This window comes from Pseudorca crassidens, chromosome 3, assembly GCF_039906515.1.
Source record: "Pseudorca crassidens isolate mPseCra1 chromosome 3, mPseCra1.hap1, whole genome shotgun sequence".
Taxonomy (NCBI): Eukaryota; Metazoa; Chordata; class Mammalia; order Artiodactyla; family Delphinidae; genus Pseudorca; species Pseudorca crassidens.
In genome coordinates, this window is record NC_090298.1 from 110,324,554 (window position 1) to 110,346,559 (window position 22,006).

A 22,006-nucleotide genomic window follows, 5' to 3' on the forward strand; every position below is an offset into this window, starting at 1 on the left:
AATTAATACACAGGAATCTCTTGCATTCATATACACTAATGATGAAAAATCTGAAAAAGAAATTAAGGAAACACTCCCATTTTCCACTGCAACAAAAAGAATAAAATACCTAGGAATAAACCTACCTAAGGAGACAAAAGACCTGTATGCAGAAAACTATAAGACACTGATGAAAGAAATTAAAGATGATACAAACAGATGGAGAGATATACCATGTTTTTGGATTAGAAGAATCAACCTTGTGAAAATGACTATACTACCCAACGCAATCTATAGATTCAATGCAATCCCTATCAAACTACCAATGGCATTTTTCACAGAACTAGAGCAAAAAATTTCACAATTTGTATGGAAACACAAAAGACCCCGAATAGCCAAAGCAATCTTGAAAAAGAAAAATGGAGCTGGAGGAATCAGGCTCCCTGACTTCAGACTATACTACAAAGCTACAGTAATCAAGAAAGTATGCTACTGGCATAAAAACAGAAATATAGATCAATGGAACAGGATAGAAAGCCCAGAGATAAACCCACGCACATATGGTCACCTTATCTTTGATAAAGGATGAAAGAATATACAATGGAGAAAAGACATCCTCTTCAATAAGTGGTGCTGGGAAAACTGGTCAGCTACATGTAAAATAATGAAATTAGAACCCTCCCTAACACCATACACAAAAATAAACTCAAAATGGATTAAAGACCTAAATGTAAGGCCAGACACTCTCAAACTCTTAGAGGAAAACACAGGCAGAACACTCTATGACATAAATCATAACAAGATCCTTTTTGACCCATCTCCTAGAGAAATGGAAATAAAAACAAAAATAAACAAATGGGACCTAATGAAACTTAAACACTTTTGCACAGCAAAGGAAACCATAAACAAAACAAAAAGACAACCCTCAGAATGGAGAAAGTATTTGCAAATGAAGCAACTGACAAAGGATTAATCTCCAAAATTTACAAGCAGTTCATGCAGCTCAATATCAAAAAAACAAACAACTCAATCCAAAAATGGGCAGAAGACCTAAATAGACATTTCTCCAAAGAAGATATACAGATTGCCAACAAACACATGAAAGGATGGCTCAACATCACTAATCATTAGAGAAATGCAAATCAAAACTACAATGAGGTATCACCTTACACCTGTCAGAATGGCCATCATCAAAAAATCTACAAACAAAAAATGCTGGAGAGGTGTGGAGAAAAGGGAACACTCTTGCACTGCTGGTGGGAATGTAAATTGATACAGCCACTATGGAGAACAGTATGGAGGTTCCTTAAAAAAATAAAAATTGAACTACCGTACGACCCAGCAATCCTACTACTGGGTATGTACCCTGAGAAAACCATAATTCAAAAAGAGTCATGTACCACAATGTTCATTGCAGCTCTATTTACAATAGTCAGGACATGGAAGCAACCTAAGTCCATCTACAGATGAATGGATAAAGATGTGGCACATATATACAATGGAATATTACTCAGCCATAAAAAGAAATGAAATTGAGTTATTTGTAGTGAGGTGGATGGACCTAGAGTCCGTCATACAGAGTGAAGTAAGTCAGAAAGAGAAAAACAAATACCATATGCTAACACATATATATGGAATCTAAAAAAAAAAAATGGTTCTGAAGAACCTAGGGGCAGGACAGGAATAAAGATGCAGACGTAGAGAATGGACTTGAGGACACGGGGAGTGGGAAGGGTAAGCTGGGACGAAGTGAGAGAGTGGCATTGACATATATATGCTACCAAATGTAAAAAAGATAGCTAGTGGGAAGCAGCTGCATAGCACAGGGAGATCAGCTTGGTGCTTTGTGACCACCTAGAAGGGTGGGACAGGGAGGGTGGGAGGGAGATGCAAGAGGGAGGGGATATGGGGATATATGTATGCGTATAGCTGATTCACTTTGTTATACAGCAGAAACTAACACAACAATGTAAAGCAATTATACCTCAGTAAAGATGTTAAAAAAAACCTCATATGATCATCTCATTAAATGCAAGAAAAGCTTTTGACAAAACTCAATATCCATTTATGATAAAAAAAACCTCTCTAGAAAGTAGGTATAGGGAAACATACCTCAAAATATAATAAAGGCCATATATGACAAACCCAAAGCTACCATCATTCTCAACAGTGAAAAGCTGAAAGCATTTCCACTAAGATCAGGAACAAGACAAGGATGTCCAATCTTGCCACTCTTATTGAACATAGTTTTGGAAGTCCTAGCCACGGCAATCAGAGAAGAAAAAGAAATAAAATGAATCCATATTGGAATGCAAGAAGTAAAACTGTCACTGTTTGCAGATGACATACATAGAAAATATACATACTATACATGGAAAGTAAACATACAATACATATAAAATCCTAAAGATGCCACCGGAAAACTACTAGAGCTCATCCAAGAATTCAGTAAAGTTGCAGGACACAAAATTAATGCACAGAAATCCCTTGCATTCCTATACACTAACAACAAAAGATCAGAAAAGGAAATTAAGGGAACAATCCCATTTACCATTGCAGCAAAAAAAGTAAAATACCTAGGAATAAACTTACCTAAGGAGGTAAAACACCTGTACTCAGAAAACCGTAAGACACAGATGAAAGAAACTGAAGACAACATAAACAGATGGAAATATGTACCATGTTCTTGGATTGGAAGAATTAATATTGTTAAGATGACCATACTACCCAAGGCAATCTGCAGATTTACTGCAATCCCTATTAAACTACCAATGGCATTTTTCACAGAACTAGAACAAATAATTTTAAAATTTGTGTGGAAACACAAAAGACCATGAATAGCCAATATAGCCTTGATAAAGAAGAACAGAGCTGGAGCAATCACACTTCTTGACTTCAAACTATACTACAAAGCTAGAGTAATCAAAGCTTTGGAACAGAACAGAGAGCCCATAAATGAACCCACACATGTATAGTCAATTAACCTATGACAAAGGAGGCAAGCACATACAACGGAGAAAAAACAGTCTCCTCAAAAAGTAGTGCTAGGAAAACTGGACAGCTACATGTAAAAGAATGAAATTAGAACATTCTCTAACACCATATACAAAAGTAAACTCAAAATCGATTAAAGACCTAAATGGAAGACCAGATACCATAAAATTCCGAGAGGCAAACATAGGCAGAAGACCCTTTGCCATAAATCTTTGCAATATTTTTTTGGATCTGCCTCCTAAAGCAAAGGAAATAAAAGCAAAAATAAACAAATGGGACCTAATTAAACTTAAAAGCTTCTGCAGAGCAAAGGAAATCATTGAGAAAATAAAAAGACAACCTATAGAATGGGAAAAAATAATTGCAAATGATATGGCCAATAAGGGGTTAATATCCAAAACATATCAACAGCTCATACAACTCAAAGAAACAAACTCAATTAAAAAATGGGCAGAAGACTTGACTAGACATTTTTCAAAAGAGGACACGCAGATGGCCAACTGGTACATGAAAAGATGCTCAACATCACTAATCATCAGGGAAATGCAAATTAAAACCACAATGAGGTATCACCTCACACCTGTCAGAATGGCTATCATCAAATAGAACACAAATAACAAATGTTGAGGATGTGGAGAAAAGAGAACCCTCATACACTGTTGGTGAGAATGTAAACTGGTGCATACACTACGGAAAACAGTATGGAGGTTTTAAAAACATCTAAACATAGAATTACCATATGACCCAATGATTCTGCTCCTGGGTATATATCCACAAGAAACAAAAACACTAATTTGAAAAGATAAATGCACCCCAGTGTTCATAGCCGCATTATTTACAATTGCCAAGAAAGTAAAGTAAGCGCCCATCAACAGATGAGTGGATAAAGAAAATGTGGCATATATATATATATATATATATATATACTCACGCATATATATACACATACAATGGAATACTGCTCAATCATAAAAAAGAATGAAATTTTGCCATTTGCCATAACATGGATGAACTTGGAGGGTATTATGCTAAGTGAAATAAGTCAGACAAAGACAAATACTGTATATCATTCACATGTGGAATCGAAAAATGCAACAAACTAGTGAATAAAAAAAAAAGAAAAAGACTCACAGTTATAGAGAATAAACTAGTGGTTACCAGTGGGGAGAGGGAAGTGGGGAGGGGCAAGATAGGGGTAGGGGATTAAGAGGTACAAACAATTATGTATAAAATAAGCTACAAGGATGTACTGTACAACACAGAATATAGCCAATATTTTACAGTAACTGGAAATGGAGTATAACTTAAAAACTGTAACCTACTATATTGTACACCTGCAACATAATACTGTACATCAACTATACTTCAATTTAAAAACCCTCAAAATTTCAAAGGTAGAGATGAAATGGTGTTAGACAAAAAAATATTGAACCATTATTTCCACCCAGAGATATCAAAACTTTATTGATGTTAGGGTCAACATCTCCCTTGACCCAAGTTGGTTTCAACGTGTGAAAAATTCTAACCTAGTGTATCAATGTCAATATCCTAGTTGTGACAGTATGCTATAGTTTTGCAAGATGTTATTGAGGGAACTGGATAAAGGATACATGTGATCTATTACTTCTTACAATGACATGTGAAACTATAATTATCTTTAAAATGTTTAATTAAAAAATTCTAAAGGTAAGATAATTTAGTATTCATTCAGCCTGCTTATGTAGTACCACCCCAAAATGTATTCCTCCACAGAATGTTCTGTGGTGCTGAACGCTCACTGTTGGAACTTAGGATAATAAAGGAAGTCTCCATTTCTGGTAGGTGATATATTTTTCCCGGAGCTGAGGACATCAGACTCTGTTCTTAAGCACACACAGCACCTGCCCATAGTCAGTGTTCAATAAATATTTATTCAATGAGCTAATTATTTCTGAGAATGCCAAAATGACATCCAGGCACAGGCTATGAACTCCTAACACTGCCTGTCACAGCACTTCAATGTGCAAAGACACCAGCACCACAGACAGGTCTGTAAATGACTCTGAACTGTTCACAAAGCACTTATTCTTAATAAGATGTCCAAAATATACAGCTGACTCTTATCCACACTTATCTAGTTACTCAATTCTTCCATACAAGTTGTATTACGTAGTAAGGTAGAACGAAGAAATTACTGTCAGGCCATCTATAAAATCCTGTTCTTTAAATGGATATTGAAATAGTCCTAGTCTTACTGACCAATCAAGCCCCTTTCCAAAAATTGACTAGTATAAATGGGGTTTGGGAAGGACATCTCCATCAGGAAGTAATTAACCACATGAAGAGAACCTACTTGGCTTGTCAATTCTGGTAAAGGATGAAGTGTCTAAATCTCCAGGTTGTGTTTATTTTTCCATCTATTTATAGAACAGTTAATGTATAAAACAGCATACTTTTCTGCTCTATCATAATCCACTCAGCCAATCTCTATATTTAAGGAATGTTTTGGGGACTTAACATCCTCTAAATATTCTAAAGAGTATTTTAAGTGTTTTAATTTCATTTCAATTATTTTATAAGTTACAATCTCTCCAAAGTTGCAAATTGAAATCAATTACTTAAAATTTTGATATAAACCAAGTTCTTCTGTCTGAGCATTTTTCTTTTATCACTTATATAGTCAGGAATACTTCCTCCTTTACCTCGTGAAAGAGCAACTTAATTTTTCCCACAGGCTGTCTAAATTGAGTTCTGAACCAACTCGAGCAGCTGCTGCTCCTGAAGCTGATTAGTAAAACAAAGTATTCAGCGTAACACAGGAGTTGATTTAAACCGATAAAGAGCAGGAAACTCAGAGCTGAAGGAGAACCCGGCTCCTGACATGGCCCATTGTTCCTTGGTACACTAAGGCACTCATCAAGTTAGGTGACCTCGTATCTCATCTGGACTAAATACCAAAGCTGAATGCACCTATTTAAGGCAGATGAAGCCTCATCCTTGAATTTCCAGATCTAAATCACTATGGTCCTTTCTCATTTATTTTCTAAATTGGCAGCTTTTATAAGAGTAACTGAAGAAACACAGGTTTCATACGGAGAAGGCAGTTAGGAGACTAGTGTATCCTCCTCGATTGTGTAGAAGAGAATCTTTGAAGTTTAAATTCAGCAGATATAGAAGCCCTGCATATTAACGCTGTCCTCTGAATGAAAGAGACTAGATTTACAAATAAAGCCTAAAGGGATGGGGGAAGTAAAGCTTACGGTTTTCAAGCTATCATTACTCAGCTATAGCATCAAAACACTGTGCAAAAGTGTTTTAAGTCAGTCAATTTTAGAACTTACCTATACGGATGAACTATAATATTTATCTACTCCTAATTTTGGCATTGACCCTAATACTTAACTTCCACCAAAACTACCCCACCATTTTCTTCTTTTCAAAACCTCTGATTGCCGACCATATTCCATACTCAGCCGCAGAACTAGGCCATGAAAAAAAAAAAACCACCCCAAAACAACAATAAAGCAAAACAAACTCCCCTGTTTAAGGGGAAAAAAAATGTCAGTTTCGGGCATTTGGGGAACTATGAGGAATCCTTAAAGTTGATGTAGATTTCATGTGGTCCATTTGAAAACAGCCATATTTAAGGGAGATTTACCTTTAAATAAGCTCAGTTGTACCTTGCCACCATCACTCGTGCCCTGGCCATTCCAAATATTTTTTTACTCCTAAGAATGACAGAGAATGATACAAAACCCTGAAACACCATTTTATCTCTTATACTTGCAGCTTCATTTACCCAAGAGTAATGACTCCTTCAAGTTATACAACAGATGGCAAAGTTATTTGGAAACCAGGCCACCTAAAACTTTTCAGTCCCATTTTTTGGAAAAAATGTTTTTTGGAGGGAAAAAAATCATGAGCAGATAGAGCATTTTGGACAGTGTGTGCAGGTTTGTAAGGTGTATACAAGATAACACCAGGAAACAATTCAAAAATAAAGCTAAGAAAACAATTTCATTCCCAACAGCATCAAAAGACAATACTTAGAAATAAATTTAATAATGTAAAGTGCAAAACATACTCGAAAACTACAAAATATTTTCTAAAGAAATGAAAGATCTAAATAAGTGGAAAAACTTCTCACACCTGTGGATTGGAAGACTTAACATTGTTAAGATGGCCGTACACCCCAAACTAATCTATAGATTCAACACAATCCCTATCAAAATCCCAGCTGACTTCTTTAGACACTAAGCACCAAGCAAAAATCATTTACAAGAATGAGAAGTACTTGCATCTTGGAGTTACTTTTGGTTTGTAGATAAGGGTTTTACAAACTGAAAAAAATCACTGCATCGGCCCCGGACTCTGCGCCTCCAGGGCTTTCTCAAGGTAGGTTTACTGAAAACCCACATAAAAGCCCTCATATCCAAACAAGGCCTGCTCTGTAATATAACCTAGTCACTGCCAGCTTAATTTAGTGCTAACAGTGCTATATCCACCTGGAAAAAAAACCTGTCGGGGTGGAGTGATAGGAGCTGAGGGAAAGCAGCAAAAACAAGCCAACCAGCCAAGAAGAAACGCTTCTTGACCTCCTTGCAATGGGTCAGAGTTTTAAAATATATAAAGGAGAAAATACATTTTAAAAACCTTGAACTCTGCATTTTCTTGGGAAAATTTGCAAGGCTATTTCCTTTAAATAAATGGGACAAATGTTATTGTTTGACATGAGTCAACCAATTTATATAAGCCATCTAAGGAGCAGAGTTAGTACCAATCACTAATATAACAGATATGGGTTATATTGCATACTCTCTAGTCTAATGACTCTCACTTCGTCAGGATATAGAGAAGTTAGTCTCTCTCACTCTGAAAAAGGGATAGTAAGTGGAGCTGAGACTATCTTTTAGACACATTTCCTCTCCCTCTCAAATGACCATTTAAAAGCAAATCTTTAATTAAAACCACACACAGAGAAAATTTATGCCACTCACAGGAATTTATGGTTCCATTAAATAAGACTATAGCAATCTGAATTGTCTATTTAGAGCTGCAGTTCCATCCAAGATTTATGCTAATTAAGCTTTTTTTTCTTACATCAAAAACAAGACTCCTACAAAAGAAAAAAATAATCACTCAGGGGAAAAAAATTTAAAGCTTTCCAAAGAAGTACATTTTATTTACATTTGGAAATGAGAAAGGCAGCTGTTATCCCTTTACAGTGATAGATGCCACAGAATGTGCTAATCTACACAGGCTCCTCCTTACACAACACACTGCATTACATTTAGAGATTTGATACATGAAACTTTCTCCCAAAGGCAGACAGCCGCACGATATTTACTTTGGCCAGGAGACTCACGGTTTTACTTGAGAGGAGCCTATGTTAACGACAGGTGCACTTAGTGGCTATCATATCTTCATATTCTTTATAAGCGATTGAGCCATCAGGCTCAATTGCCAAAACACTCAAAGGGCTGTACTTGGCAGGTACACAGGATGGTCTCGGCACTGAGGAATCGAGCTTCTCATGGATGATGTTCTGCACCATGGTGTGAACCGGAGAGCCATACCGATGTCCGACCGCCCTGGGACAGTCCCCTTTACAGTATCGAGGGTTGTATTTGTGTGGAGCCACAATCCAGTTGTCCCACTTCAGCTGACTAAAGCTGAGTCTAAAGTCATGGAGCTCACACTCATTTTGGGGAAAAAGAAACTGTTTGAAGTATTCACTCAGATTGAATGAAGCTGGAACCAGAGGCTTCTTCAATTCAGAGCTGACAGTTTCCTGATCTCTCCGGTGACGGGACGATCTTACACCCTCAGCAGCCTCTTCTCCCATGGGATAGGCAGACAGCTCTCTCTTCTGGTCAGGACCCTGTGAAGGCCTCTTTTTATAGTGGAGGGAATACCACCTGTGATAAGCCTGAGCACTTGTGTCATTCAGATATAAAAGCAGTGAGGGGGCTACCAGAAGAGTCATGTTAAGTGGACAGTCCTGCGCTGAAGGATGCTGCAGCTGGTCTTTTACACACGTAACGTTTACAGACATGTGAATACTCCTCTTGTTAGAGGCCACTAGAGGCTGAAGGAGAGCCGTCACATCAATCTCAATCCATCTGTATTTCTTTCTAAGTTCAAACTGTGAGTGAAAGGTAAATGAGTATGGAACTCTTGGGAGAGTCTTGCTAGAAAACTCTGGCTCTTTTATCACCAGGTTGCACACACATTTAACAGGAGAGGGAAAAGAAACGGAGTTGTTGAAAGTGTATAGCAAGACTGACTTGAGTAAATGTTCAACAGCAGTAACACGATCCAGGTTAAACAGCAGGTCCACTGATGATGGGAGGGTACCTGAGGAGAAAAACACGCCACCAGTAATGCTCAATACAAATCGAAAGCAACACAAAGTCAGATCAAGGAATTAGCACCTCAGAATGTGCTTCCACCCTTCTTTTCCCACTTTCTCAAGTCTCAAAACAAAAGTTGGGGTGGGATGGGTGTTATAAAAAAAAAAAAGCAGGTAACCAGTACCATAACTAAGTCCCAGCACTTACAGCTGGATACTTAATCACCAGCAATTCAGAACAGCTCTGGTGGTGAATTAAAACCGGGACTCACTACATTCTGAAGTTTCAGAATCTTAATAATTTGCTTCAAACATAGAGGAAGCTAAGGAGGAGAGCAGTATTTTTCTCTTGAAGAGTCTCTAAGGGGAAAAATGTAATAAAGACACTTGCCAGGCTTGTTAAGAAAACGTTCAAGTCCTTATGGACAGAATCAATAAAGAAAACATAATTGTCTAAGTTAATTTGGAACACTTGAGACCGACAACAAATGGAGACTCTAAACCCACTATAACAAAACAGGACATCAAGGAAGGAGGAAGGGTTTTAAATAGCCACAAAGGACCTGCTGAGTTAGAAGGGTTTTCTGTAAGTTATGAGCTAGTGAATATAGATTCTGTTTTTTAATAGTGCTGTTCTGTTCTCTCTCACACACAAAATTGTTGACTAATGCTTTGTTCTTATAAGGATCTACTGTTCCACGTAGGTACTTAAGCTTTCCTCTCACAGAAAGCAACAAACATGGGTAAATATCCTGTTTCATAAAACACACCAACAACTGAAAAAGATTCTTTAGGCACATATCCAGGCCAGAATTGGTAGAATGAGAAGAATATGCAACTAGAAGTCAAAATACCTCTTTTCCAGTCTTGATTTTGTGACCTTGGACAAGATGCTTTCCCAGCCTTTAGGGCCATTAAGTCTCTTCTATCATATTAGCGCAGCTTAACCCATGAGAGAGCATTAGGAAGAAACAATAAGATCAAGTACCAGATTTGTCTGGAATTTGATATTGAGTATCATGCAAAGTAAAATGTAAGTCAAGGAGCAAGGGCCAGATCCTTTCTGTAACTGAAATGCAGAAGGTCTATCTTCTTCCCTCCACACATTAACCAGTCTGCTCCTACACACCTGTCACCTGGTCCCCAGGAGCCTGCTTGTGCTGGGCACAGGGGGTGAAGAGCCGAACAGTGTTGTAGAGGTGACTTCTGTTGGATTTCGGGATCCCCTCCTTGGTAGCACATGCCTTATAGAGCCTCTTCATATAGTGCAAAGCTCTGTCATCTGGCTGCAGCCTGGGGGCCTCCATTTGCCCATCGTACAGAACCTTAAAGAGAGGGGAAAGGAGGCCAGGTCTGTGTCTCCCATCTAGAGGCTGCAGAGAGGACTGAGGCTCAGCCTCAGTTTCCAATGGAGCACTAGCTGCAATCTGAGCTTCTCCCCTAGAAGCCTGAGAACCAAGGCTAATAGGAAAACAGAGCCAGGCAAAGCAGCAAAAACAAAGGAAGAACTTGCTGGGAAGTGCCATGGCTTGGAAGAATTAGCAAGAAACACGTTTCCCCATACCAGTCTTCTTCCTAAAAGCCAGGAAGAGCCTCTGTTGGTCTCTTAAATAATGTTAGGTGTGTGCGTGGGCTAGGTTCACTTCTGTAATCAGACATCAAGGATGCCTAGCTGAAGGTAATTTTATCAGCTGTATGTCAAACAGCTGATAACACCCTATTTATCCAATTTCTCCTAACTAGATACAGATTTACTTGGTTATGTAGCTTTCCTTTTCCTTTTCCCTGGCATTTATTTAAAATCGCTTAAGTTAATGGACTAGTTATGTAGCTGAAAGGCTAAGAGGAATTGAGGAAGGCTCTTAAAATAAAACCACCCATTTTCTGAGAGAGATTAGCATCCTTAAAGTGTTCCTTAGGTGCTTGCTGAAACTTCCAAGGGACATGGAAAGGCTAACTAATTATTCATGATGATACACAGATCTGTTGGTATGCAACTTATGGTATTCGGTTTACTCTCCCTCTCTATTCTCATCACCTCTCCCACTTCCAGGTGCTTAGAATAATTTACTGCATGTTGATTTGGAGGGTGAGAGAAAGTCACAATTGGCAATGAAATTCCAGAGAGCACAGAACTATTAAGTTGCCTAGTTCTCTCAGGTAGCTTAGTAAGGATATGTACTTGGAATACTGCAATATGCTTTTAAAAAGGAGGACATCGCCTTTAATCCTGACTCATTTTTAAATATAATTATCTTGATGCCTTTACTTTGGTCTGCACATTCATCTATACATACTTTAGTTGAAAGGTTTAGAGGTGTTTTCAGGTGCTAGAAAATAATTGAAAGTTTTATTTTTTATTAATCACTCTAATGGTAGTAGAATTTGCTAGGATATTTTTGTTCTTAACTGTTATAAGTATTTATGTTCTTGCCTCTGAGCTAAAATCAGGTTAGAGATTATGTTTTAGAAAAAATGAGATGCGTGCACAATGAAGAGCTGAATATACTCATGGTATAAGATACAGACCAGTCTATGCAGTACCCAGGCTGATTAAAACCGAGGTATATTTGTAAATATTTTTAAAATAAATTTATTTATTTATTGTTTATTTTTGGCTGCATTGGGTCTTCATCGCTGCACGCGAGTTTTCTCTAGTTGCCGCGAGCGGGGGCTGCTTTTCCTTGTGGTGCACTGTCTTCTCATTGCGGTGGCTTCTCTTGTTGCGGAGCACGGGCTCTAGGCGTGCCGGCTAGTAGTTGTGGCACGTGGGGTCAGTAGTTGTGGCTCGCTGGCTCTAGAGCTCAGGCTCAGTAGTTGTGGCACATGGGCTTAGTTACTCCACGGCATGTGGGATCTTCCTGGACCAGGGCTCGAACCCGTGTCCCCTGCATTGGCAGGTGGATTCTTAGCCACTGCGCCACCAGGGAAGTCCCTATTTGTAAATTTTAAGTTCATTGCCTGCCAAGCCTCCCTGGCCCGTGGCTGGTAAGCAGGATTATAAAACACAGCCAAACTGTTGAATGAGAACTTAGTCCTAGATTACACATGGCCAGCAATGCCATGAACAAAACATTCACAGACATGCTGCATCAAGTGGAAAAGTCAGTCAGCTGTACAGGACAGCGGCATCCTTAAGCAGACAGCACTTTTCCGAAAATGGAATCGCTTCCCTCCTGGGAAGTGGAGTGAACTGTGGGCAACGTGACATCCCGCCCGCGGCAGAACCCTGTCCGAGAGAAGCCGGCTGCTGTGGAGGTCGCTTCTTTCTTCCCTCCTACCACCACTAACAGCTGTTCAGCAGTTGCTGGACTATTACTTGAGGGCTCCTGTGGCTAAATTTGAGGAAACATTTTTATTCTCTCTTGGGAAAGTCTACACCCTGCCAGTGGATTCTAATCCGGTGGGTGCCAAGAGAAGTCCCAGATCCGTGTCCCTGATTCGGGGCCTGAGGTCGCTGAGAGCTTGAACATAACCGATTCCTGTTCCAGCTACTGGACAAAACCCTACAAAACGTCGCGTCGGCTGCCAGGCGGCGGCTTCAGGGGCGCTCTCCACCACGGGAGAACACCCGACCCTAAGCGCGCGGCCAGCGAGGCCCTCGAGGCCGGCGGGGCCCTGGCTCTTCAACTCTTAGTCCGTGCGGCTCCCGGGAAAGGCGGGAACCGAGGAGAAGTTTGAGAGACTCGAGAGGGTGCCCCCAGAGCCCACTCAGTCGCGCTTGGCCCCACCCCCAAGCAGGCACCACCCACCTCACGTCACTCGGCCGGGGCGCTCCTCTCCCGCCCGGTGAGGATGCCGCCTTCCTCCGGAGACAGCCGAGAAGGGGTCCTCCCGGAAGTGACCTCACTGCCTCCTAGCGCGGCGTCCGATCCTACCGGAAGTGGTGGACGGAAGCCGGTGGATCCCGCGCTGCGGAGGGCGAGGTGACCTCGGTGCGGGAGTGGGGTCCGGTAGTGCGGTCTCGGTGGCCCTGGCGGGGTGGGGGCGCCGTCTAGGCTGGGAGGGATGAGGAGCGCCGGGGAGAGCCTCGGGTTGGGGGCGGCATGTCCGGGGCCTGAGCCCAGCGCCTTTCCACCCTCCGTCCTGCAGGCGCCACCGCGACCATGGGCCGCGAGTTTGGGCATCTGATGCGGATGCGGCATGTAATCACCTACAGCTTGTCGCCCTTTGAGCAGCGCGCCTTCCCGCACTACTTCAGCAAGGGCATCCCCAACGTGCTGCGCCGCACTCGGGCGTGCATCCTTCGCGTCGCGCCGCGTGAGTGTTCTGGCCGGGCGGGGGGCTGGACTCCCATCCACAGTGGGCACTGCGGGTCCCTCACTGAGCACTCTACAGCTCGCCATACACACGTTTTCTCATTGAATAGAACTGAATGACGTTGAACTGGTCATATCCTCCCCATCTTATAGACGAGGGAGGTGAGTCATAGAGAACTTAAATGACAGGCCCAAGGTCACTTGTGTGACTCCAGCGTCTCCCTCTGAGGTCATCTTTACCCACTTCTTAGCGATGAACTGTTTTGTGTTAAAGGTGCAGCAGATAGTGATGATAGTTGCACAACATTGTGACTTTGCTAAAAACTACAGAAGTGTACGTTTCAAAATGGTTAAATGATGAAGTTTATGTTATGTGAATTTGATCTCAGTTATCTCATTAAAATATTTTAAAATGTGCAACAGGGGAGCCATAAGGGAAGAGTTGGTCACCAATTTTCCTGGGTAAACCCCTTTCTTTTACACACCTGTAAAAATGGGTTTGTAATGTAACTTTTCTTGATCGTCTCGTTTAAGAGTGGTTTCTTAAAAACTAGAGACAGGAAGGCAGAATATGTTGTGAATCAGAAAAGAGGACTGAGATCCATGTGTCTTGTAAGTGCTCACTGCTTATTTTCATTTATTATTTTTATAGCATTCGTAGTGTTTTATCTTGTCTACACATGGGGAACCCAGGAGTTTGAGAAATCCAAGAGGAAGAATCCAGCTGCCTATGAAAATGACAAATGAGCAACTCATCTGGATAATAGTTCCTTGTCTCTGAAAGACCCTTCTCTGGGAGAGGAGTCTACATTGCAGTGTCTTGAAGACACAATAAACTTATTGTAGGCTGCACTGTTATGATTTTGCGTTTTGTGTGAGCAGAGTCCTTGGATGTGACTGTTACTTTTCAAGTTCATGAATTCCCCTCCCCAGCACGAGTCCTGAACGGTTTTGGCTAGTCTGAGTTTGGTGAAGGATTGTAGCTCGCTCCTTGTTCCATAACCTACAAGAATGTAGCTGCAGCTACTCCTGTAGCTGAACAGTCGTGGATGGCATCGACTGTGGGTAATGTTGGCTCCCTGCCCACTATTTCCATACTGACAATAAAATCTAGTAGTTACAGTGTGTCAGGTACTCTTCTTAGCCCTTTACACAAAAAAGTTCTTTTAAACCTCACAACTACCTTTGTTTTTTTGTCCTTCAAAACCACCTTTGAAGTATCATTATTACACTCATTTTGCAGATGAGGACACAGGCACAGAGACGTTAAGTAATTTGCCTCAAATTATACAGCTAGTGAATGGTAGAGCGCTAAAGTTTGTGCTCTTAGAGCTGTGCTGTACCACATGATAGGAAGTCAGCTATGAAAGGAAAGGGTGAGGTGACCCCTTTGCCTCTAGAGCTGGGGTCAGCAAGCTGGCTGTGTTTGTACCAGGTTGCTAACAGTGGTTTTTAGCTGTGTATGGAAGGAGATTTCCTGCTGGTCCAGAGCAGCAACTTTCACAGGGCAGCCAGCATCTGGCCCAGGCTGTGTCTTTCCTTCTTATTCTAATGATTGTTTCTGCCTTTCAGGAACCAAAACTACCTCAAAACAAAACAAAAATCAGTAAGATGGCACTGATCGTGAGGCAGGAGAAGGAGGTACAGCTGAGACTGACAGACTTGGGCCCATAGCCTTTAACTGTTGCTTCCTCAATGTGTTATCACACCCTCATTCCTTAGCTGTGAGCTTCGCATTCATCAAATAGATGTATTAAGACAAAGCCATAGGTCTGAGGTTAACAGTGAAATGAGTGGCGTGTAAGAGTCTGGCAGGGTGGTACAGGCTTAACAAAGGACAGCGGTGTGATGAAAACTCTTGTCTCACCAAACATAGTCTAATTTTCCTGTTTGGCTTTTTGTCCAAGTTTATTCCCAGGGCTTGCTGCCTGATCTGCAACGTATATGGGTTATAGACTCCTTTGAGAATCTGGTGAAAGCTGTGGGCCTGAAGAAGGTATAAATGCATCCTTAACCTGGCATAGTTGGAACAGGTTCACCGGCCAGGGGAGGATCGATCACTGCCTTGACAGGCCATTGATCTCTGGGTTTTTTTCCCCTCCAGTTTTAGCCCCAAGCTTCCTAGGGACTATGGCCGCCCTTCCTTGTCCCATATCTTGGCTTCATTTTACCCTTAGACTTTTATTCTGGTTCTTTTGAGTCCTTTGGAGATACCAGCCCAAAATCAAACTTACCCTTTCTTAGCCCAGACCAGGCACTGAGCCTCTTGGTCTGAAACCTTTTATCCCAGGAGTGCTCTACGGAGAAGACTGTCCTATAAGCCCTTGCTCAGCTTCTGCTTTTGGATAAAATTGTTAAAGGCTGCTTTAAGCCTGTCCCTCACCAAGGGGCTTCCCTCTCTACGCTTGGAGACCCAGAGCTCTGTGTAGCAGGGTCCTGCGGGGGTGGTGTGGGGCTGGTGGATGGTGTGGAATATGAGTTATATCTCAGTGCTCCTGTACATGATATGTATGGGATCTGGAATCATTTTATGGTTTATTCTATCTGTAGAAATCCATAAAGAAAAGGAAAATGGGTGAAGTCTCTTAACGAGGGATCACTGTTGTGGGCCTCTGTGCCTATAACCCACCCACCTGGAGCCTCCAGCCAGGGTGTGGCTCCTTCATCTGCTGCTGGGGCACAATCCCGTGTTCATTTAGCCCTTCTTTTCCCCAGCAGTGCACTTGCTCCCACAAGGGCTTTTATCTCTGCAGAATGCGGCAAAGGGGATTTTTCCGTCGGCCAACAGAGTCCCAGAGATACAGGCCCAGAAGTCCGTGCCAGTTCTAGCCAGCAATTGAGCAAATACACTTTGACCCTTTGTTGAAGTTTTACCTGGAAAAGTCTTTCCATTTCAGAGGCTTTCATTTTTCATTAGGCATCTCCTGCTCAGGGGCAGCAAAAGTTTCCAATTACTGTCAAGCCCTTCATGATTTCCCCTCTACCTGGAATGTGTTTCAGATAGCTGCTCATGTAGCTACACACTCTGTCTCCCATTTCACCCTAGGCACTTAACCTCAGAAACACTTGTATTGTTGTATTCAGAGTTTCCAAGCTGTAAGCTATCAAACATGCTTCAGTCTCACTTTCTTCTTCTAAATTAATCATTTGAACCCCCAAATGTCAGTGCCTGAGGGGCCTCAGAGATATGCTCCCATCTCATTGACAGAACAAGAAACTAAAGCCCAAAGAGGGCCAGGGCTGGCATCTGGTCAGCTCCCCTACCTGGGCCCCCGGCTCCTGCCTCCCAGCCAAGCATTTCTCCTTATGGACGCCTAGACCTTTCTGCTGGAGGAAGGAACATGTACTTTGGGTTGATTCATTCAGCAAAATACTTGATTGTAGAGAGCCCCTAGACTTTTACAATTTTTATTTTTTAATGTCAGGAATAGGCCACAGCTACTCAAGGGATGTGGGATGGCTGTGGACAACTTCTGTCACTTCAGTTTAATGCTGTTTGGATGCTGCTTTGCTTTTAAAAGTTTGATTTTGCTCCATATTTAAATAAAACAACTACAGAGTTTGTAGACACATGAAATACTCTCCCTCACAGTGATTCCTTCCACAGGCAGTAACTAATGCATCTTTTCTTTTGGGAGGAGGGATGGCATACAAGATAGAGGCTTAAGGGACTTCCCGGACGGTCCAGTCGTTGAGACTCTGTGCTTCCACCGCAGGGGGCGCGAGTTCCATCCCTGGTCGAGGAACTAAGATCCTGCATGCCTTGCGGTGAGGCCAAAAAAAAAATAAGAGGCTTGAGCTACAAAGGCTTCTGCAGTGTTGTCACACGCATGATGATGAATAGTCCTTCTCCCCGCGCACAGAGGGGGCCCAGAGCCTCAGGCCCTTATCCTTGGCTGTCGTATTGGCTTTATAAGTTAATACAAAAGGCTACTTTGATTTTCCTTGAAATACAGGAAGGCAGAAATGGAGGATTAGGAGAAAGTATCCGTCTTTGGAATCAGCACTTTCCAAATCCCATTTGGCACATCCGTCTACGCTCAACAGGAGGCTGGCACTCAGTCCACAGACCCAACTGGCTCTAGGATATCACGCTGTTCAGTCTTTCACTTAATCAGATTTGTGTTCTTACCCAGTGTTCACTAGGTCACCACACAGCCTCTTCCCCACCCCACAAAAGTTCTAGCTAAGCCCCTACTTGGGGTCATTCTGTATCAAAGCTCAGGAGTAAAGGGAAGGAACAGCTGACTAGTCTCAGAATTGCAGGATTGCTTAGGTGAGTTTGGCATAGTTCTGCTTCTCAATGTTCCTTAAGTGCAAGCAGTGGTATCTCCCTCCAGGCCTTGCCCGGTCCTGAGAGGACTGGAACCAAGCAGACAGATCTGTGGAGTCACAACCCACCCAATCCCAGCTCTGAGGCCCACCATACCACCCTCTTCTCCCTTGGCAAGAGGATTCGTGACTGTCCTGTTCCACCTTCAGCTGTGCCACATCTCCTCCACTTTTCCTTGGGAACAGGCAGGCCCTCACCACATATCCAACCTGTGAAGATGAGAAGGGCTTTGGGAAGAGGTAACAGCCAGGTGTTCAGGGAGACACAAGGCTGAAGAAAAATCTTGTTGCATTTGTCTTCTTGGCTTTTCCTTCCAGGTTATAGGAAAATCTGAAGTCCTATTTATCTTACTCAGAATTCACACCTTTCCACACAAATTTATTAAAATGTCTATGTCATTTAATGGGTACCCATAACTACTCATGGTTTAGGTACATGCTCTTTCTTGGTCTAGAAACTTGTGTTGGTTCCTACTTAAGGTGACAATGTTTTGGGCTTTGGAGAGATCTCAGCCCTATGCCTGCTTCCCTGAGGCTGCTGGAAGGATGTGCTCTGTAAAAGGCCCAGTCAGCTACTGGCAAGAAAGCTAGTAATTCAAGGTTGACAATGTTTATCACCACCATCAAGCTCTCTCACTGATTTAGGGGCCCCTGCTATCTCCTCATTCACATTTTAAAAAAGGAAACAAAGTCAACCTATACTTATTCATTCAATTCACCCATGATTGAAACAACCAGTCAGTCCTGATTGCCCTTCCCCTGGGAGATGGCAGGTAGGCCAGACTTTGAACTTTCTGCAGCTGGGTTTCCATTCTTTACAGAGATGATGTGGAACAAATAATTAGGGTGATAGTCCATCTATACAAATGGGGATCTGGGGCACTTGTAGACCATGCTTGCTGAAGTATCCTCCCACAGATGGGAGATAAGGGCCTTATCCAATTGCCTGTAACAAAATAGGTCAGTGCTTTCCTAGACAAGGCTGAAAGGGGTCAACACTATTTCTGAAGACCTCATTATTAGAATTCTGTTTTGACTAAAGTGATCTCACTAAGCTATTTTGGAATCAAAACGTGGCTAGGTGTCTGGTCTCCCTCAATGGCTTCACGTGGCTTTTCAAAGGGGAGGCGGTAGTGCTGACTTTTGGCAAAATGGGTGAAAAGGTCCACGCCAGCAACAGATCACTCAAAGTCCAGATGAGGGATCAGTAAATACTACATGCCTGAAAGGCAGGCCTTGAGCACATTCCTCTCTGGTAGACATTAACTTATTAAATTGACTCTGACTGCAAATATAAACTTTGCCCCCATCTCACTTGGCAACCATAGAAGAGGCAGATCTACCTATAAAAGGGAGTGGGAACTGTCCCCAGCCTTCATGATCCAATATCCCATCTACTGAGATGTGGCACCTCAAACTCTTCGCAGTACTCCTGGTCTGCCTGTTGCTGTTAGGCCAGGTAAGAAGAGAAGGATACATACGTGGGTGGGTGGGGATGGTAGTGGTGGTGGAAGAACTGTAAGCAGACCTTGAGCACCAGACTCAGTCCTGAGGAATGGACCCTCTGCTCTGAGTCTACAGTATCTGGCGGGGGGGGGTGGGGGTGGGGAATCATTATTCCAAGTTGTACAGCAAGGCTTCAACTCTTCCATACCTGAGGTGAATCTGTCTTTGTCCTACAGGTATATGGCTCCCCAATACCAGAATTGAGTTCAGCAAAGAGAAGGCTGAGGAGAATGACCCCATTTTGGAGAGGGGTTTCCCTCAGGCCCATTGGAGCCTCCTGTTGGGATGATTCTGAATGTATCACAAGGCTATGCAGGTACTCCACAAACCTGGGCCCAAGAGGCCTGGGAAGCTGCGCAAAGGAGAGATCAGCACATACACAGACCTAAAAATAAAATTGGGGTGGAAAAGTGCCTGGGTTGAGGTGGGAGCTCCACGGGGGAGAATCCCTCAAGAGTTAAAAGCCAAGAACGGCTCCACACAGGTACCATGAAAGAGTAGTTCCTTTCCTTTCTTCGCTCTACCCTGAGATTGGATATCAAGCAGAGGAAGGAAATGCAGTAGACGTGGCTCTGGGCACTGCTAGACCTCTGTCTTAAAAATCACCTTTTCTTTTCCCTTAGAAAAAGACGCTGTTCCCTAAATGTGGCCCAGGAATGATGTATATACACCAGGGGAAAAGAGGACAGCACTTACCTACAACAATGCTCCGTTCTATGGAATATTGATTAACTGCATTTGGTTGGAGGCACTTAAGTAAAGCAATGTTGTGTTTTTAGATGTTTAAAGACAGGTGTATGCTTTAAATTGGTCTCCGTTTCTTCTTACAATGTTGATATGCAGATAAGCATAACTAGTCAACTTAAGAGTTTATTTTTCTATGTATACTATAAAATGTCTCAAACTGAAATTCTGGCAGCCTGGAATTCATGCTTTTGAGGGGAAGAAGGATTTATTTTGTATACTATAGAAAACCCAGCAAGGCCTAATAATGTGTTAACTTCTCAATCCAGAAAGCGCAGTGAGAGTTAACATTTCTTGAAGAAATAAAGAACACAATGGCAGGCTAAAGGCAAAAGTTTACTAATAGCTAGTGATTAACCTCGGCAAGTTCATAAACTATGGCCCTGGATCCTAACCCTTCACTCCACGTAAAGAACATTTCAGTGAGGTGTCAAAAGACAGGCGATACTGGCACTCAGTACCTGACGATGTGCCCTAGTTTGTCCATGAACAGAGAACTGGAAGAAAATGAAACAATAAAAGCCCAAGCCATGAAGAATAACAAAAAGGATGTGTATGAGATTTCTGTTGGAACAGGGTGAATTCTGATCTATGCAGAAGGACCCATGGCCAGCCAGTTCAGAATTTCTATAATCAGAAATTAAGACCTGGACTGATGGGACCAGACTTTTAAAGAAGAGTAGCACTGGACCCTAAAATACAAAACAGAAATTACACGAAAAGGGCAAAGTAGGAGTTGAAGAAGTGTAGAGAGCAGTGTTTATAAACTTTAATACAGAAAATCTATTTGATATTTATTAAACTTCGTTTCTCCAGCTATGGTTTGGCATTATACAAAGCATCTTAATGACACAGTAGAGTTAAAAAGATCTTTACAAATTGAAATGTGATACCCTTGTCTCCAAATATTTTAATTGCCATAAATTTGTTTAAAAATACACATTAAACGCATGTTTGACACTCTAAACTTTCTATAATCTCAATACCACAAAATACATATAATATACTATACAGATGTGGAAAAATCTAGTTAGTATATAATACTTTGCTCACCATTAACAGCTTTGTTATGTGAAATGCACATACTGACTTAGAAATCCTAGCTTTTGAGCCCCAAAGTACCTCTGAAATTTTAATGTATTACAACAAATAAAAATCACAGTATATAATTGAAATTTTGGTTGAAAATGTCAGATGCCTAAATATTTTGGATAAAAGAAATGTAAAACAAAGATTTGGATCATGTACAAAACAAAGGCATTCTATCAGACACTAACAGTACCTTTCTGCAGAATCAACAAGGCTTTTATCAGCGGCATTACCTCCCCTCCAAAACCCTCCCCAAATATCAAACCATTATTCACCAAATAATTTTAATTTCAAATAAAAGGATTTTCAATAAATATATAAGTATTTCCATCCTCCATATACAAAATTTCTTAAAACCATTCAAAACGGAGGCTAGATAGAAATTTTCATAACTGTGCTTACCAACCCTACATCCGGTCCTCAAAGGTGATGCCTTTTCAGGCACCACCACCTGGGCCAGCTCTGTTGGTGAGCCCCGTCCCATCCCGCCCCGACCCCAGTACTGCTGAATGCTCATGTCAATGATTTGCCAGGTGTGTGCATAAAGTTGTAAAATGGGGACACTTCTTGAACAGCAACAACAAACTCAACAGTATGGATAATCATGGCATTGATTTGAAAGGCAGCATTTCCAAATAGATATTTTCCAGAGAGGAACACAGCAGGTAGAAAATTCCAATGGATAAAACCTGAAAAGAAACCCTATGTGGAAGCAGTAAGAGGTCAAAACTGAATATTACTAGAATTTCTGGGTGAGAGCTTTTTTCCCCAT

At 41.7% G+C, this 22,006-nt stretch overlaps 3 protein-coding genes across 4 annotated transcripts; 2 read left to right on the forward strand and 1 right to left on the reverse strand.

The window, feature by feature from the left end:
• Positions 1 to 8,105: 8,105 nt before the first annotated feature.
• On the reverse strand, positions 8,106 to 13,144 carry GDF9 (growth differentiation factor 9). Of its 2 annotated transcripts, XM_067731728.1 has the most exons (3): positions 13,057 to 13,144; positions 10,434 to 10,629; positions 8,106 to 9,309 (listed from the first exon to the last, which is right to left on the reverse strand). In XM_067731728.1, the coding sequence occupies exons 2-3, from the start codon at positions 10,609 to 10,611 to the stop codon at positions 8,342 to 8,344; spliced, it is 1,146 nt and encodes a 381-aa protein (XP_067587829.1). In that variant the 5' UTR covers positions 10,612 to 10,629; positions 13,057 to 13,144; the 3' UTR covers positions 8,106 to 8,341. The 2 variants fall into 2 exon arrangements, with proteins under 2 accessions (XP_067587829.1, XP_067587828.1); XM_067731727.1 differs by lacking the exon at positions 13,057 to 13,144 and having other exon boundaries at positions 10,434 to 13,029.
• Positions 13,145 to 13,410: 266 nt separating this feature from the next.
• On the forward strand, positions 13,411 to 14,415 carry UQCRQ (ubiquinol-cytochrome c reductase complex III subunit VII). Its single transcript, XM_067731729.1, has 2 exons — positions 13,411 to 13,564; positions 14,216 to 14,415. The coding sequence occupies exons 1-2, from the start codon at positions 13,411 to 13,413 to the stop codon at positions 14,308 to 14,310; spliced, it is 249 nt and encodes an 82-aa protein (XP_067587830.1). The 3' UTR covers positions 14,311 to 14,415.
• Positions 14,416 to 17,210: 2,795 nt separating this feature from the next.
• On the forward strand, positions 17,211 to 21,733 carry LEAP2 (liver enriched antimicrobial peptide 2). Its single transcript, XM_067731730.1, has 3 exons — positions 17,211 to 19,354; positions 19,578 to 19,717; positions 20,025 to 21,733. Exons 1-3 carry the CDS (start codon positions 19,298 to 19,300, stop codon positions 20,059 to 20,061), a joined length of 234 nt encoding a protein of 77 aa, XP_067587831.1. The 5' UTR covers positions 17,211 to 19,297; the 3' UTR covers positions 20,062 to 21,733.
• The last annotated feature ends 273 nt before the right edge of the window (positions 21,734 to 22,006 follow it).